General features: G+C 42.0%; 1 protein-coding gene and 1 non-coding gene across 2 annotated transcripts in view; one reads left to right on the forward strand and one right to left on the reverse strand.

Moving 5' to 3' along the window:
* The first annotated feature begins 320 nt into the window (after positions 1–320).
* GRPR (gastrin releasing peptide receptor) overlaps positions 321–15,086 on the forward strand; it is a 40,557-nt gene continuing 25,791 nt past the window's right edge. Inside the window, exon 1 of the mRNA XM_055393504.2 lies at positions 321–1,095. Within this exon, the coding sequence (XP_055249479.1) occupies positions 683–1,095 (413 nt within the window). The 5' untranslated portion in view covers positions 321–682. The remainder of the gene's footprint in view (positions 1,096–15,086) is intronic.
* LOC129535287 (U6 spliceosomal RNA) lies at positions 10,269–10,372 on the reverse strand. Its single transcript, XR_008681564.1, has one exon. It is a non-coding gene; the product is annotated as a U6 spliceosomal RNA (small nuclear RNA).

A 15,086-nucleotide genomic window follows, 5' to 3' on the forward strand; every position in this document is an offset into this window, starting at 1 on the left:
CTGCGTCTGAAAAGAGAAGCCCAAATTTCCCTGCTAAAGTTGTCGATTAGGACCAGCAGACTGCTCTGTGAGTCTCATCTGGGCAGAGCAGGCAGCCGGGCAGTGATTGAAGTGTCCAGCAGGGGGCTGGCATTGTCTGTCTGTAAGTAGCCCTGGTTCCTCTTCAGAGCGTCTACTCAGCAGAGCTGCCGTTTGCTGGTGAAGTTGGTGACGTATAAAGCATTCCCGCCTATAGCATTTGAGGCTTTCTCAGTGCAGTTTTTTTCTACCCACTTTAAACCTTCAGGTTCTAAATATCAGGAAAGACAGCAAATGCCGTGTGAAAATAGCAGGCCCAAAGTTCTTAGTAAACTGCAGCCAGGGAGACTCGGACTAGACAGAAGGTTAAAGGTGTTGGTACAGAGTGGGTCTGATTCTAAGCCTTTGGGGGGCTGAGTTTTTGTGTTTGTTTTGTTGTTAACTTACTCAATTTAGAGATGTATTACACTGGTCATGTAAAGAGCAGAGCAGCACCAGCATCAAAATAGTGCCAGATAATTTTGAATGCCACAGTATCTATATTTTTATTCAAGAAGATAAAGAGCCCAGCATAGATTCTGTCCTCATCTTTACCCAATTGCAAAGTCAAAAGTTAAGAAACAGCATCTCAGGGCACTTTTTTAGGTGGGAAGGAATCCAGAGGATGGCTCTGAATGACTGTTTGCTTCTGAACTTGGAAGTGGACCATTTCGTGCACTGCAACATTTCTAATCATAGTGTGGAGCTCCCCATGAATGACGACTGGTTTCACCCCGGGATCCTCTATGTCATCCCTGCAATTTATGGAGTCATCATTCTGATAGGCCTCGTTGGTAACATCACCCTGATCAAGATCTTCTGTACTGTGAAATCCATGCGAAACGTGCCGAACCTGTTCATCTCCAGCCTGGCTTTGGGAGACCTGCTCCTCCTGGTTACCTGTGCGCCCGTGGATGCCAGCAGGTACCTGGCTGACAAATGGCTGTTTGGCAGGATTGGCTGCAAACTGATCCCCTTTATCCAGCTTACTTCAGTAGGGGTGTCTGTCTTCACACTCACTGCTCTCTCGGCAGACAGGTAAGTCCTGGAGGACAGCGACATTCTCTCCGAGAGTGGTATATGCCTCAGCAGGTGAGCTACCACATTGGGAGAGATGGGGCTGTTTGTGCACAGGGAAGTTCTTCTCAAACTCCAGTTCCCTTCCGGGTATGTTTCTATGCTAGGGATTACTTCTTGAGTTTGATATATTGGTTTAAGAAAGAAAAGTCAGTGCATGGCGGGGGAAAAAAATCTCTGAGAATAAGATTGAGGTGCATTTTCTGGAGACAATTGATTTAGCCTTGCCTCTTCCTAACTTCTTGTTCCCTGCAAAATTAATTCACTGGTGAGAAGAAAAAAAAAAAAAAAAAAACAATCACACCTAATAGAGTTTAAACCCCAGGCAAATGTTTCTTGGAAGCGAAGTCTTCAAAGAACAGAAAAGTCCCACTGCATTTCTTCATTAAATATTCTTTCAGAAATAACCAAGAGGAGAAAATAAGCTGCATTTCCTTGAAATCCATTCTCTTCAGACAGTTTAATGTTTCTCACAGCTGATGTTGTATTTGGTTCTCTGGAACTGAACAGTTTGTGTGCTGGTTTTCCTAAATATATCTTAAGTGAAATCAAGCATTATTAGGAATTTGTTTTTTTTTCCTCATGAGAAAGCTCCATTCAAGGTTGATTTCAGATTTTAGTATGTTTATTGATGTACTTACATATGTAATCCCTTTAGGGCTTTTTTCGGCGGCGGGGAGTAGGTAGGGAATCCAGTACAATGTTTTATTCTGGGAAATATACATGCTTGTGAACTGCATTTTTTGTGTGAACATAGTGCTTAAAAATTCACATTTATCCATTCTTAAACATTCATATTCATTCTTTAAACATTTATCAGATGTCTGTCACATAAAAAACCCTTGCTTGAACTAACCAGTCAGGAAATATCTACAGGTTCAGATAAATTGCTGAACATGTCTAATGTACTTCTGGGCTCTAGAACTTGGACACAGTAATGGATAGGCTCCAGACACTTAGTTGACCATATGGTCAAATTAAGAAAAACTGGTGCAAGGAACCAGAAATAATCAATTTTTATTTCAAAGTTTACTGTATGTTGTGGTGTTAAAGATACATAGGGATGTAAGAGTATACTGAGAAAGGCATAGAAGCAGCTCTTGAAAATGTATACCCTGAAGAAAATGTCCCAAATTTTAATACATATAGTGCTGGATTCTCAGTTTGTAGAGGAACAAACAGTCCCCAGGTGATGTGGCTTTGTGAAGTAATGGACAAATAAAGATAGTGTTATCAGTATTTGTAGACATGTGTTTATACTTATCTGCCTGAAGTACACTGCTCAGTACACATTACTTTTACACAGACTGAAAAATAATAGCCCAGGAATGAGGTTTACACATGGCACCCATTGGACAGGATTTTTCACTTCCCACCACTCATCCTCAGCTTACTGTAGCCCTGAACATGTGCCCACCAGGGCCTCATGACCACAGGCAGTCTCACTGTTGGGCCAGGGCAGGCAAACTGTGGAGTGGCAGCAGGTCGGTGGCTTGTTACCAGTGGCCAAGGGTACCTCAGGATGACGATCATTTTCCTGATGGGAAGTGAGATGAGATTTTGGTTTCTGGGTTGGTGAATGCAGTGCTACAGATAGTGTTTCCTGTCTTCCTGGGGTGGAATCAGGAATGGGGGGAGAAGAAAGTGAGGGCGTGCAACAAAAGATACAGCTTCAGGGAACTCTTCTCCAGGGTTACAAAGCAGACCAAATTCACCATCAGCAGAAAGGCTCTCTCAAAAGCTGGGCTGCACCATTAAGTTTACAGTTACTGCATGTCTTTTCCAAATTCAGAAATTACTTGTAAGCTTACATCTAACTAACTTTTTGTGTTTTGCTAAGGCTTAAAAAAACTGAGAGATTACCTGTATCACAAATAGTGCTTGTAACCAACTTCAACAAGAAATCAGTATTGAGCTGGTTAAAATGCATGACTGTGCTAATCTATGTATCTCATCTTTGAAACATATATGTGGAATCTAGAAAAATGGTACAGATGAGCCTATCTCCAGGGCAGGAGTAGAGACAGAGACATAGAGAATGGACATGTGGACACAGGGTGGGAAAGGGGCCGGTGGGGTGAATTGGGAGATTAGGAGTGACATATATGCACCATGTGTATAACAGATAGGTAGTGGGACCCTGCCATAAAGCAGAGGAAGCTCAGCTCAGTACCCTGTGATCACCTGGAAGGGTGGGGAAGGAGGGAGGTCCAAGAAGGAGGGAATATATGCATACATATAGCTGATTCACTTCATTGTAGAGCAGAAACTAATACAGCATTGTAAAGTAATTATACTCCAATAAAAAAAGAAAAAAGAAAAACTACTGGAGTTTTATAACAACCTCGTAAGGTTGGCAAGGAAATATACATACACACACACATAATACCTGTATTTTTTCTTATCACAAGATTAATCTATACAGTAAACTGAACAAGTATACAGCTCAGTATTTTTCACATATTCTATATAACAATATAACTACCACCCAGATAGAGATATAGAACAATTCCAGCGCCCAAGGAGTTTCTTTTATGTCCCTTTACAGTTAATCCTCACCCTCGAAGAGAGGCAATCATTATTCTGAGTTCAATTACCATGTATTATTTTTGCCATTTCTTTAATCTTATGTAAATAGAATCACACTTCTTAATGCTTATCATTATGTCAGGAATAGTCATCCACGTTGGTGCAGATAGCAATGGTTTATTCTTTTCAATTGTTGTGTAGTGTTCCATTGTATGAATATATATAACTACCACCCAGATAAAGATATAGAACAATTCCAGCACCCTAGGAGTTTCTTTTATGTCCTTTTACAGTTAATCCTCACCCTCGAAGAGAGGCAATCATTATTCTGAGTTCAATTACCATGTATTATTTTTGCCAGTTCTTTCAGTTCACTTCCGTCGCTCAGTCGTGTCTGACTCTTTGCGACCCCATGAATCACAGCACACCAGGCCTCCCTGTCCATTACCAACTCCTGGAGTTCACTCAAACTCATGTCCACAGAGTCGGTGATGCCATCCAGCCATCTCATTCTCTGTCGTCCCCTTCTCCTCCTGCCCCCAATCGCTCCCAGCATCAGAGTCTTTTCCAGTGAGTTAACTCGTCGCATGAGGTGGCCAAAGTATTGGAGTTTCAGCTTTAGCATCAGTCCTTCCAATGAACACCCAGGATTGATATCCTTTAGAATGGACTGGTTGGATCTCCTTGCGGTCCAAGGGACTCTCAAGAGTCTTCTCCAGCACCACAGTTCAAAAGCATCAATTCTTCGGCGATCAGCTTTCTTCACAGTCCAACTCTCACATCCGTACATGACCACGGGAAAAACCATAGCCTTGACTAGACGGACCTTGGTTGGCAAAGTAATGTCTCTGCTTTTTAATATGCTATCTAGGTTGATCTTAACTTTCCTTCCAAGGAGTAAGCGTCTTTTAATTTCATGGCTGAAATCAGCATCCGCAGTGATTTTGGAGCCCAAAAAATAAAGTCTGACCCTGTTTCCACTGTTTCCCCATCTATTTCCCATGAAGTGATGGGACCGGATGCCATGATCTTTGTTTTCTGAATGTTGAGCTTCAAGCCAACCTTTTCACTCTCCTCTTTCACTTTCATCAAGAGGTTTTTTTAGTTCCTCTTCACTTTCTGCCATAAGGGTGGTGTCATCTGCATATCTGAGGTTATTGATATTTCTCCCAGCAATCTTGATTCCATCTTGTGCTTCTCCCAGCCCAGCATTCCTCATGATGTACTCTGCATATAAGTTGAATAAGCAGGGTGACAATATACAGCCTTGACGTACTCCTTTTCCTATTTGGAACCAGTCTGTTGTTCCATGTCCAGTTCTAACTGTTGCTTCCTGACTTGCATACAGGTTTCTCAAGAGGCAGGTCAGGTGGTCTGGTATTCCCATCTCTTTCAGAATTTTCCACAGTTTATTGTGATCCACACAGTCAAAGGCTTTGGCATAGTCAATAAAGCAGAAATAGATGTTTTTCTGTAACTCTCTTGCTTTCTCCATGATCCAGCGGATGTTGGCAATTTGATCTCTGGTGCCTCTGCCTTTTCTAAAACCTGCTTGAACATCTGGAATTTCACGGTTCACATATTGCTGAAGCCTGGCTTGGAGAATTTTGAGCATGACTTTACTAGCGTGTGAGATGAGTGCAATTGTGTGGTAGTTTGAGCATTCTTTGGCGTTGCCTTTCTTTGGGATTGGAATGAAGACTGACCTTTCCCAGTCCTGTGGCCACTGCTGAGTTTTCCAAATTTGCTGGCATATTGAGTGCAGCACTTTCACAGCATCATCTTTCAAGATTTGAAATAGCTCAACTGGAATTCCATCACCTCCACTAGCTTTGTTCGTAGTGATGCTTTCTAAGGCCCACTTGACTTCACATTCCAAGATGTCTGGCTCTAGGTCAGTGATCACGTTATCGTGCCTATCTTGGTCGTGAAGATCTTTTTTGTACAGTTCTTCTGTGTATTCTTGCCACCTCTTCTTAATATCTTCTGCTTCTGTTAGGTCCATACCATTTCTGTCCTTTATCGAGCCCATCTTTGCATGAAATGTTCCCTTGGTATCTCTAGGGGGCAGGTATTTCGTAAATATTGTCAAAGAATTTTCCAAAGTGGTAGTCTATATTTGATGGTTTGGTGAAAGGGTAAACCAGAAGACCCTCTAAACTGGGTAATCGTTGCAGTCACTGGGGAGCTTAAAAATATGCAGATTCTTAGTTTCTGTTGTAAATCTCCTGACTCAGGATGGATGCTTATCAGCCCCCTGTGGGCTGACCAGATATGCAAGTACTCATCCCAGCCTCCCTTCAGCTTTCCTTCCCCAGGTGAATTTGTCTTTGTTTATATGAAAAGCAAAGCCTTTTTTCTAGAAATGTTTATACTGGGGCACGAAAGGGAGACTTCAAGGCAGTCCCAGCATTCTACGTTTCACACCACTGACCAACTGCAGATTTACATTCAAGCCCCTTCCCTATTGGTCCTGCTCCCCCACCATGCTGTCTTCCCCTCCTCGCATACATTGACATCGTCATACATGGTCGTTACACCGACAAGTTCCTGGCTCTGCTTTCTTGCTCATGCTGTGTCACTCCCGTTCTCCAGAATGCTCTCTCCTTTCCTAATTAGAAGACCCTTCTCCCCATCTCATATGATTCATGAAAGTGGAATGGGCATCAAGAGCCCTACGTTTTCGTTTCCTGCCATGACTACTCATGTAAAGGAATTGGACCAAGTCCCTTAACTCTTTGACCTTAGTTGAATCATCTCTAGTATAATAGGCTTGAGCTAGATTATTTCTAAGGTCCTTCCAAATTTTAATCATGATTTTTATCTGTCATCTTGCCCATCACTCGGATTCTGACTCAAGCCTCCATCTTAAAGCCCTCAGTTGGACCATTCTAGCCCAGATTTTTGACCCTCTTCTAAACACGAGGCTTATTATCTGAGACATGAATTATCTCGTCATGCCTTTCATCTTACTGTTTTGAAGCATTAGTCATTTGTCATTTTTTAGTCTCTCGTATATTCATTACTTTGACTTTGTAAACAACATACTATTAAGAGTGTTAAGTATGATTAATCATCTGAAAGCATACTCTTAAAAACATGTCACTCCATCACCTATTTCTTCTCTATTCCTCTCTTAAGCTCTGATTATTTGGGCAAATGAAAGAAAAACTATTCTTTGTGAGTTAGGAAATCACAAAGGGATACAGTGGGTAGATGGGTAGATGGATGGAAAGACAGGTGGATGGACAGATGAGTGGATAGGCAGATGGATAGACAGATGATTGGAGAGATAGGTGAATGGTTGGGATGGATGGATATATTTTTACATACTGATCTTTCCTACAAGATGTCCATCTCTATACTAGGTGCCTCAGTATTATGCAAATGGATTTTTAAACCTAACAGGAAAAGGGTAAGGAGAGTTTGTGTTTTCTTTTCTAGCATAAGTGCAAAGAATAAAGCTGAATTTAAAGTTAGTTGCTTTTATATTATATGCCCAAGTTACATTGTTTCTGCTTCAGTATTGCTACTCAGTTTTATTTCCACTAGAATGGAGCTGACAGAATAAATCTCAAGAACTGATGTGCTCTACCGTAATGTGACCCTTCTTTGATTCCATGGAAAAGACCTTTTCTGTTTTTCCCACCCTTGTGATTTGGAATATGTAAGTGCAAGCTTTTTGAAGTGCAGATTCTTTTAAATCATTGCAAGGAATTTATGAGATAATATAGATAATGTAGTTTTCAGCCTTTCCTGACATCTAGAGCTGCATAGCCACCGTGGGAGCCACCAACCACATGTGGTTATTTAGATTTAATTTATTATTATTATTATTATTTTAGCTGTGCCACAAGGCCATCAGGGAACTCTCAAGATTTGATTTAAATAAAACTAAAAATTCAATCCCTAGTCAAACCAGCCACATGTCAAGTGCTCAGTGCCACATGTGATTCTACTGGACAGCACAGATACAAAACATTTTAATCATTGGAGAAAGTTCTGTTGGACAAAAACACAGAAGAGCATTCGCTGTGTGCCTTGGCATCCAGATCTCTTTCCCAGGATTCATGTTAGCTGCTCTCATTCATTGAGGGTATCAGGAATTCCACAGGCAAATATCAAATGCCTCCAAGCTGCATGGGCTCTTCCTGTCTATAAAATATCTTCTATTGGAAGATACTCAAAGATGAAGAGGAAAGAATACAGGCAACCCAATACAATCACCAGTCACAGGCTTGGGGAATTCTGGCATCCCACTGATGAGGTTTTGAGACTTTCTGAAGAATACCTATGGGATTCACTTCCCAGGTATGTGCTGTGAACTTCTGTCTGATCCTTCCATTCTCTTTTGCCAGGCCCTCTTCCATCTACCAGCCTATCTTTTCACCTTATCTCAAAACTCACCAGAACAAACACTGCTCTAGCTACACTCTTATCGCCTCCTACACCTGCCACCTGACTTCTCTGCTCTTTGACTTCACTTCCCGCTCCCTGATGACTAGGCTTTTCTCTCCATCTAGCCAAATGCTACCAGTCTTTCAAGGCACAATTCAAGCCTTTCTCTTTATGAAGCATTCCCCTTTTGCTTTCATTGATTTTTTCCCCCTTCCTAAGAGGCTTTCGCCTGTACTGTTCATTAAATATTGAATTTATCCTACCTTGTATTACTGGGTCTTTTTTTTTTTTTTATTGAAGGGTAATTGCTTTATAGAATTTTGTGGTTTTCTGTCAAACCTCAACATGAACCAGCCATAGGTATACATATATCCCCTCCGTTTTGAACCTCCCTCCCATCTCCCTCCCCATCCCACCCCTCTAGGCTGATACAGAGCCCCTGTTTGAGTTTCTTGAGTCATACAGCCGATTCCTGTAGTCCATCTATTTTACATATGGTAATGTAAGTTTCCATGTTACTCGATGTATTTTTTACTTCCTTCGTCCTATGGGAAGTTCCATGGGGTCTCTACCCGCTACAACGCCAAGGCCCACCTTCCATCTAATAAGAGGGCAGTACCTATAGCTTGGTTGATGTTTGAGCAGCGACATGACAATAAAGTGCAGCAGCTACAAGTTCATACCCTTATAAATGGTGTTCTGAGGCTCAATTTCCAACACTGGGGGAATTTCCACACATCCAACAAGCAATTCTCAGAACACCAGCTAGGTGTCTGAGAATTCAACTCAATTCTGACACAATCAAACCAGAGACAGCATTGGATTCCACACATTGAAGGTTCAGTCCTACAGGACTGTACCACCTGCCACTCCCATTTTAGATGCCAGTCACAAACCTGTACTTCTGACCAACTGGCTAAAAATCAGAGGTCCCCATGACCCCCTGTCCTCAGGTTCCATTAGTTGGCTAGAATGACTCACAGAACTTGGAAAAACACGTTATTTATTAAATCACCAGTTTATTGTAAAGGGATATAATACTTTTATCCTCAGGAACAGCCAGGTGAAAGAGATACAGAGGGCAAGGTATGAAGAAAGGGACCTTCCATGCCCTCTCCAGGCACCACAAACCCTGCATCTCCATGTGTTCTCTAACCCAAGAACTCTCTGAATCCTGTCCTTTTTAAAAAAGGTATTTATTTTTAATTGGAGGATAATTGCTTTACAACAGTGTGTTGGTTACAAGACCGTGAATCAGCCGTAAGTATACGTGTGTCCTCTCCCTCTTGAACCTCCCCCCACGCCCCACCCCATCCCACACCTCTAGGTTGTCAGGATATCAGATTGAGCTCCCTGCATCATGCAGCAAATTCCCATTAGCTGTCCATTTTACATATGGTAATGTATATGTTTCAAAGCTGCTGTCTCAATCTGTCCCACCCTCTCCTTCTCTCGCTGTGTCTACAAGTGTGTTCTCGATGTCTGCATCTCTATTCCTGCCCTGCAAATAGGTTCATCAGTCCCATCTTTCTAGGTTTCATATATATGTGTTCAGTTCAGTTCAGTTCAGTTCAGTCGCTCAGTCGTGTCCGACTCTCCGCAACCCCATGAACCACAGCACGCCAGGCCTCCCTGTCCATCACCAACTCCCGGAGTTCACTCAAACTCATGTCCACAGAGTCAGTGATGCCATCCAGCCATCTCATTCTCTGTCGTCCCCTTCTCCTCCCGCCCCCAACCTTTCCCAGCATCAGAGTCTTTTCCAGTGAGTCAACTCGTCGCCTGAGGTGGCCAAAGTATTGCAGTTTCAGCTTTAGCATCAGTCCTTCCAATGAATACCCAGGATTGATCTCCAAATATACGATATTTGTTTTTCTCTTTCTGACTTACTTCACTGTATATCAGGCTTTTTAGGTTCATCCACCTCACTAGAACTGACTCAAATTCGTTCCTTTTTATGACTAATATTCTATTGTATATATGACCCAGACTTATTTATCCATTCATCTGTCTACAGACATCTAGGTTGTTTCCATGTCCTAGCTATTGTAAATAGTGCTTCAATGAACATGGGGATACATGTATCATTTTTTGAATTCTGGTTTTCTTAGGCTATATGCCCAGTAGTGGGATTGTTAGGTCATATGGTATTTTTATTTCTAGTTTTTTAAGGAATCTCCATACTGTTCTCCATAGTGGTTGCATCAAAAAATATGGAACACTTCATGAATTCACATATCATCCTTGGGCAGGAGCCATGCTAATCTCTGTATTGTTCCAATTTTAGTATATATACTGCTGAAGCGAGCACTGTCCTTCTGGATTTTTATGCAGGCTTCATTACACAGGCATGACTGATTAAACCATTGACCATTGACAGCTGATTCAACTTACAGCTTCTCTCCAGAGGTCTGGAGCTGGGACTGGAAGTTCCAGCCTTCTAATCAGGCCTAGAATCACTTGGAAACCAGCCCCCATCCTTAGCTGCTTTCCAAAAGTCATCTTATTAACATAACAAAAGATGCCTTTATCACTCTCAACACGCTTAGGAAATTCCAAGGGTTTTAGGAGTGTGAGTCAGGGACTAGAGGAAGACCAAATGCATATGAGAAATATATTTTGGTTTTCTGAATGACCAAATATGTATTTCTTATAAATCACAATATCTTACCTTGTTTGACACAGAGACCAAAAGAGGTGCTGGAATTTGGCCTTGTCACAACAAATTCAAACTAGAAGCACACTTAGAACCCTGCTTTCCACATTCCAGGTCCCAATGCCTTCAGGGAAACTGAAAAAACCATCAAAACAAAGTCTGATTCCATTTCCCTTCTCTGGACAGTGGGAGTTACTGATCTCAAACCCTATTATTCTGAAGGAAGATGTCCTGAGTGATTCCAAGTTGGTCCTCTTCTGAGGGGATCACCCCAGTGATTACAGAGCTCCTTTACTGTTCTAGAGGCCCAGCTCCACTGGTTCCCAGGGGATTGGCCATTTCTCAAAAGGGAGGAAAATTTAATCTCTTGTAAGCATCTTTCCTAGAAAGTCTCTCTGTTGGAGGAGTTTACATAAGTCACCAGTCCAAAACTTCTATAGAGTATGATTTTTCTGAAGCATATGCTGCCTCTCCTGAAGGAAGCTCAGCTCGTGTCTACCCACAGTGAGGGATCTGTCACAGCTGCTGGCTGTGGAAGTGCTCAGAGGGCAGCTGCAAGGGAAGAGTTGTATGTGTGTTGAGGGGGGTGGTTCCCAGCAAGACTATTTGGGTTGGAGTGCTGTGGAGATAAGGGCAGCAAAGAACTCTGACCTTGTCTCTCAGACATTGTCTTTTAAAGTCGTAGACCTTTATATGATTAATTATAATTTCTGGCAACTTAAAATGCATGGAGGCAAAAAAAAAAAAAAAGCGCATACTTAATCATGAAACAGAGTATAGACTGAAAGGGCTCCCTGGTGAGGTTTTTTGAACTGTGCTTGTCAATACCGCCTTTTGAAAATAGACTAAATTTGCATTTTTGCATTTGTAAATCCTCCTGGTGTGTGGGGTTTGCATAAATTCTCTCTGTTAATTAAACACACGGTTTGCACAATAAAAGAAAAAATTTTTCTCCACTCTTTTTTTACTTCCCTGTAGTAGATCAGAAAGCGTCTGCCTCCAATGCGGGAGACCCGGGTTCGATCCCTGGGTCGGGAAGATCCCCTGGAGAAGGAAACGGTAACCCACTCCAGTATTCTTGCCTGGAGAATCCCATGGACGGAGAAGCCTGGTAGGCTACAGTCCACGGGGTCGCAAAGAGTCGGACACGACTGAGCGAGGGAACGGTAGTAGATCAGGGGATCTTGTTTATTACAGCCATCTTTGAAATTCTGATTATTAAGTATTGGATTAATATCTGGTATTTGCTGTGACGTGAAGTGATTTGCCTAGGAACCAGTAAGAGATTGCAGATTCATTTTACATATTAAATGTCACCTTCTGTAGGAGGTCTTCATTGATCACTGAGTCTAAAGGAATGACTAACACTTTATTCCATCATCCAGTTTCTTCTTTCAGGTTGATTGAGGTGTAACTTATATACAGTAAATTTTTAAGTGTACATTCTATGAATTTTGACAAACTTACACAGTCATAAAACCACCACCAGCACGATCACCTGCTTCCCAGGTAGCGCTAGTGGTAAAGAACTTGCCTGCCAATGCAGAAGATGTAAGAGATGCAAGTTTGATCCCTGGATCAGGAAGATCCCCTAGAGGAGGGCGTGGCAACCCACTCTGGTATTCTTGCCTGGAGAATCCACGGACAGAGGAGCCTGGCGGGCTACAGTCAGAGGGTTGCAGAGTCGAACATGACTGAAGCAACTGAGCACGCATGCACAGCACAATCAGGATATAGAACATTTCCATCAGCCCCAAATTCTTTTATGTCCCTTTGTAGTCTATTCTCTTCCTCCACCCAGGAGGGGATTTTTTTCCAGATCCCAACTTTCTCTAGTTTATAACCTCCCTTACACACTAAGTTGTTCTTACAGAAAATAAAGCTCCTAGAAAAAGGAAAGAAAACAAAGCTCCTGGCAGCCAGTGATCTTTTCCAAAATATTATATGAATGACATCATACAGTGTGTAAGCTTTTGAGTCTGGCTTCTTTCAATTAATGTTGTTGCATGTATCAGTAATCTCTTCCTTTCTGTTGCTGAGTAGTAGTCCATTGTGTGGCTAGACTGCAGTTTGTTTATTCATTCTTCAGTTAATGACTATTAGATTTGTTTTCAGTTTTGGGTGATTATAAATCAAGCTGTCATAAACATTCACTTACAGTTTTTGTATGGATGTATATCTTCATTTTTCTTGGGTAAATATCATCCACTATTTTTTTTGAGAATTATTTTGTTCATTTATTGGTTTACTTGCTTACTCTCTGTCTCCTATCGCTAGTTCAGTTCAGTTCAGTTCAGTCACTCAGTCGTGTCCGACTCTTTGTGACCCCATGAATCACAGCACGCCAGGCCTCCCTGTCCATTACTGACTCCCGGAGTTCACTCAAACTCATGTCCATCGAGTCGGTGATGCCATCCAGCCATCTCATTCTCTGTCGTCCCCTTCTCCTCCCGCCCCCAACCTTTCCCAGCATCAGAGTCTTTTCCAGTGAGTCAACTCGTCGCATGAGGTGGCCAAAGTATTGGAGTTTCAGCTTTAGCATCAGTCCTTCCAATGAGCTAAAAAAAAAGGGGGGGGGGCGGGAGAGGCTATGGCATTCGTTAGTATATTCTCTGACACTGGGACAGTCTCTAGCCTGTAGTAGATGGTTGATAAGTGTTTGCTGACTACATGAATAAATGGACGCATGAAGGAAAGAACAAAGGAATGAATGAATTCTGGTAGGTTCTACTATCCATGTTACTGCAAATGGCAAATTTTCACATTTTTATGTCTAAGTAGTATTTTATTATATATACATATACCATATCTTATTTAAAAACAAAAACTTAAACTTTTTATTTTGTATTGGAGTATAACTGATTAACAGTGTTGTGGTAGTTTCAGGTGAACAGTGAAGGGACTCTGCCATATATCTACATGTATCTGCTGCTGCTGCTGCTGCTGCTAAGTCACTTCAGTCGTGTCCGACTCTGTGCGACCCCATAGACGGCAGCCCACCAGGCTCCGCCGTCCCTGGGATTCTCCAGGCAAGAACACTGGAGTGGGTTGCCATTTCCTTCTCCAATGTGTGAAAGTGAAGTCGCTCAGTCGTGTCCGACTAGTAGTGACCCCATGGACTGCAGCCCACCAGGCTCCTCTGTCCATGTGATTTTCTAGGCAAGAGTACTGGAGTGGCTTGCCATTGCCTTCTCCGCTACATGTATCTATTCCCCCTCAAATGCTCTCCAAACCAGGCTAGCACATAACATTGAGCAGAGTTCCCTGTGTTGTACAATAGGTCTTTGTTGGTTACCCATTTTAAATATAGCAATGTGTATGTGACCTTCCCAAAGTCCCTAACTGTCCCTTCCTCCTGGCAACTGTAAGTTCATTTTCTAAGTCTGTGAGTCTTTCTGTTTTGTAAGTAACTTCATTTATATAATTTCTTTTCAGATTCCACATATAAAGAATGTCATATGATATTTCTTCTTCTCTGTCTGACTTACTTCATTAAGTGTGACATTCTCTAGGTCCATCCATATTGCTGCTGCTGCTAAGTCGCGTCAGTCGTGTCTGACTCTGTGCGACCCCATAGACAGCAGCCCACCAGGCTCCTCTGTCCCTGGGATTCTCCAGGCAAGAACACTGGAGTGGGTTGTCATTTTCTTTTCCAATGCGTGAAAATGAAAAGTGAAAGTGAAGTCATGTCCAACTCTTATCGACCCCATGGACTGCAGCCTACCAGGCTTCTCTGTCCATGGGATTTTCCAGGCAAGAGTACTGGAGTGGGGTGACATTGCCGGCTCCGCCATGTTGCTGCAGATGGCATTATTTCATTCCTTTTAACGGCTGAGTAATATTCCATTGTATATATGTACATCTTCTTTATCCATTCCTCTATTGATGGACATTTAGGTTGCTTCCATGTCTTGGCTATTGTAAACAGTGCTGCAGTGAACATTGGGGTGCATATATCCTTTCAGATCATGTTTTTCTCTGAATCATATTTAAATCATTCCTTAACTCCATACACAAAAATAAGCTCAAAGTGGTTTAAGACCTAAATGTGAGACCAGACACTATAAAATTGCTAGAGGAAAACATAGTCAGAACACTCTATGACATAAATCACACCAACATATTTTTCCATCCATCTCCCAGAATAATGGAAATAAAAACAAAAATAAACAAATGAGATCTACTTAATCTCAAAAGCTTTGCACAGCAAAGGAAATAATAAACAAAATGAAAAGACAACCCACAGATAGGCAGAAAATATTTGCAAATGATGTGACAGATAAGGGATTAGTCTCCAAAATTTCAGTTCAGTTCAGTCACTCACTCATGTCCGACTCTGTGCAAACCCATGTACTGCAGCATGCCAGGC

Source organism: Moschus berezovskii, chromosome X, assembly GCF_049115385.1.
Source record: "Moschus berezovskii isolate FMDL1 chromosome X, NW_MosBer_1.0, whole genome shotgun sequence".
NCBI classification, from domain to species: domain Eukaryota; kingdom Metazoa; phylum Chordata; class Mammalia; order Artiodactyla; family Moschidae; genus Moschus; species Moschus berezovskii.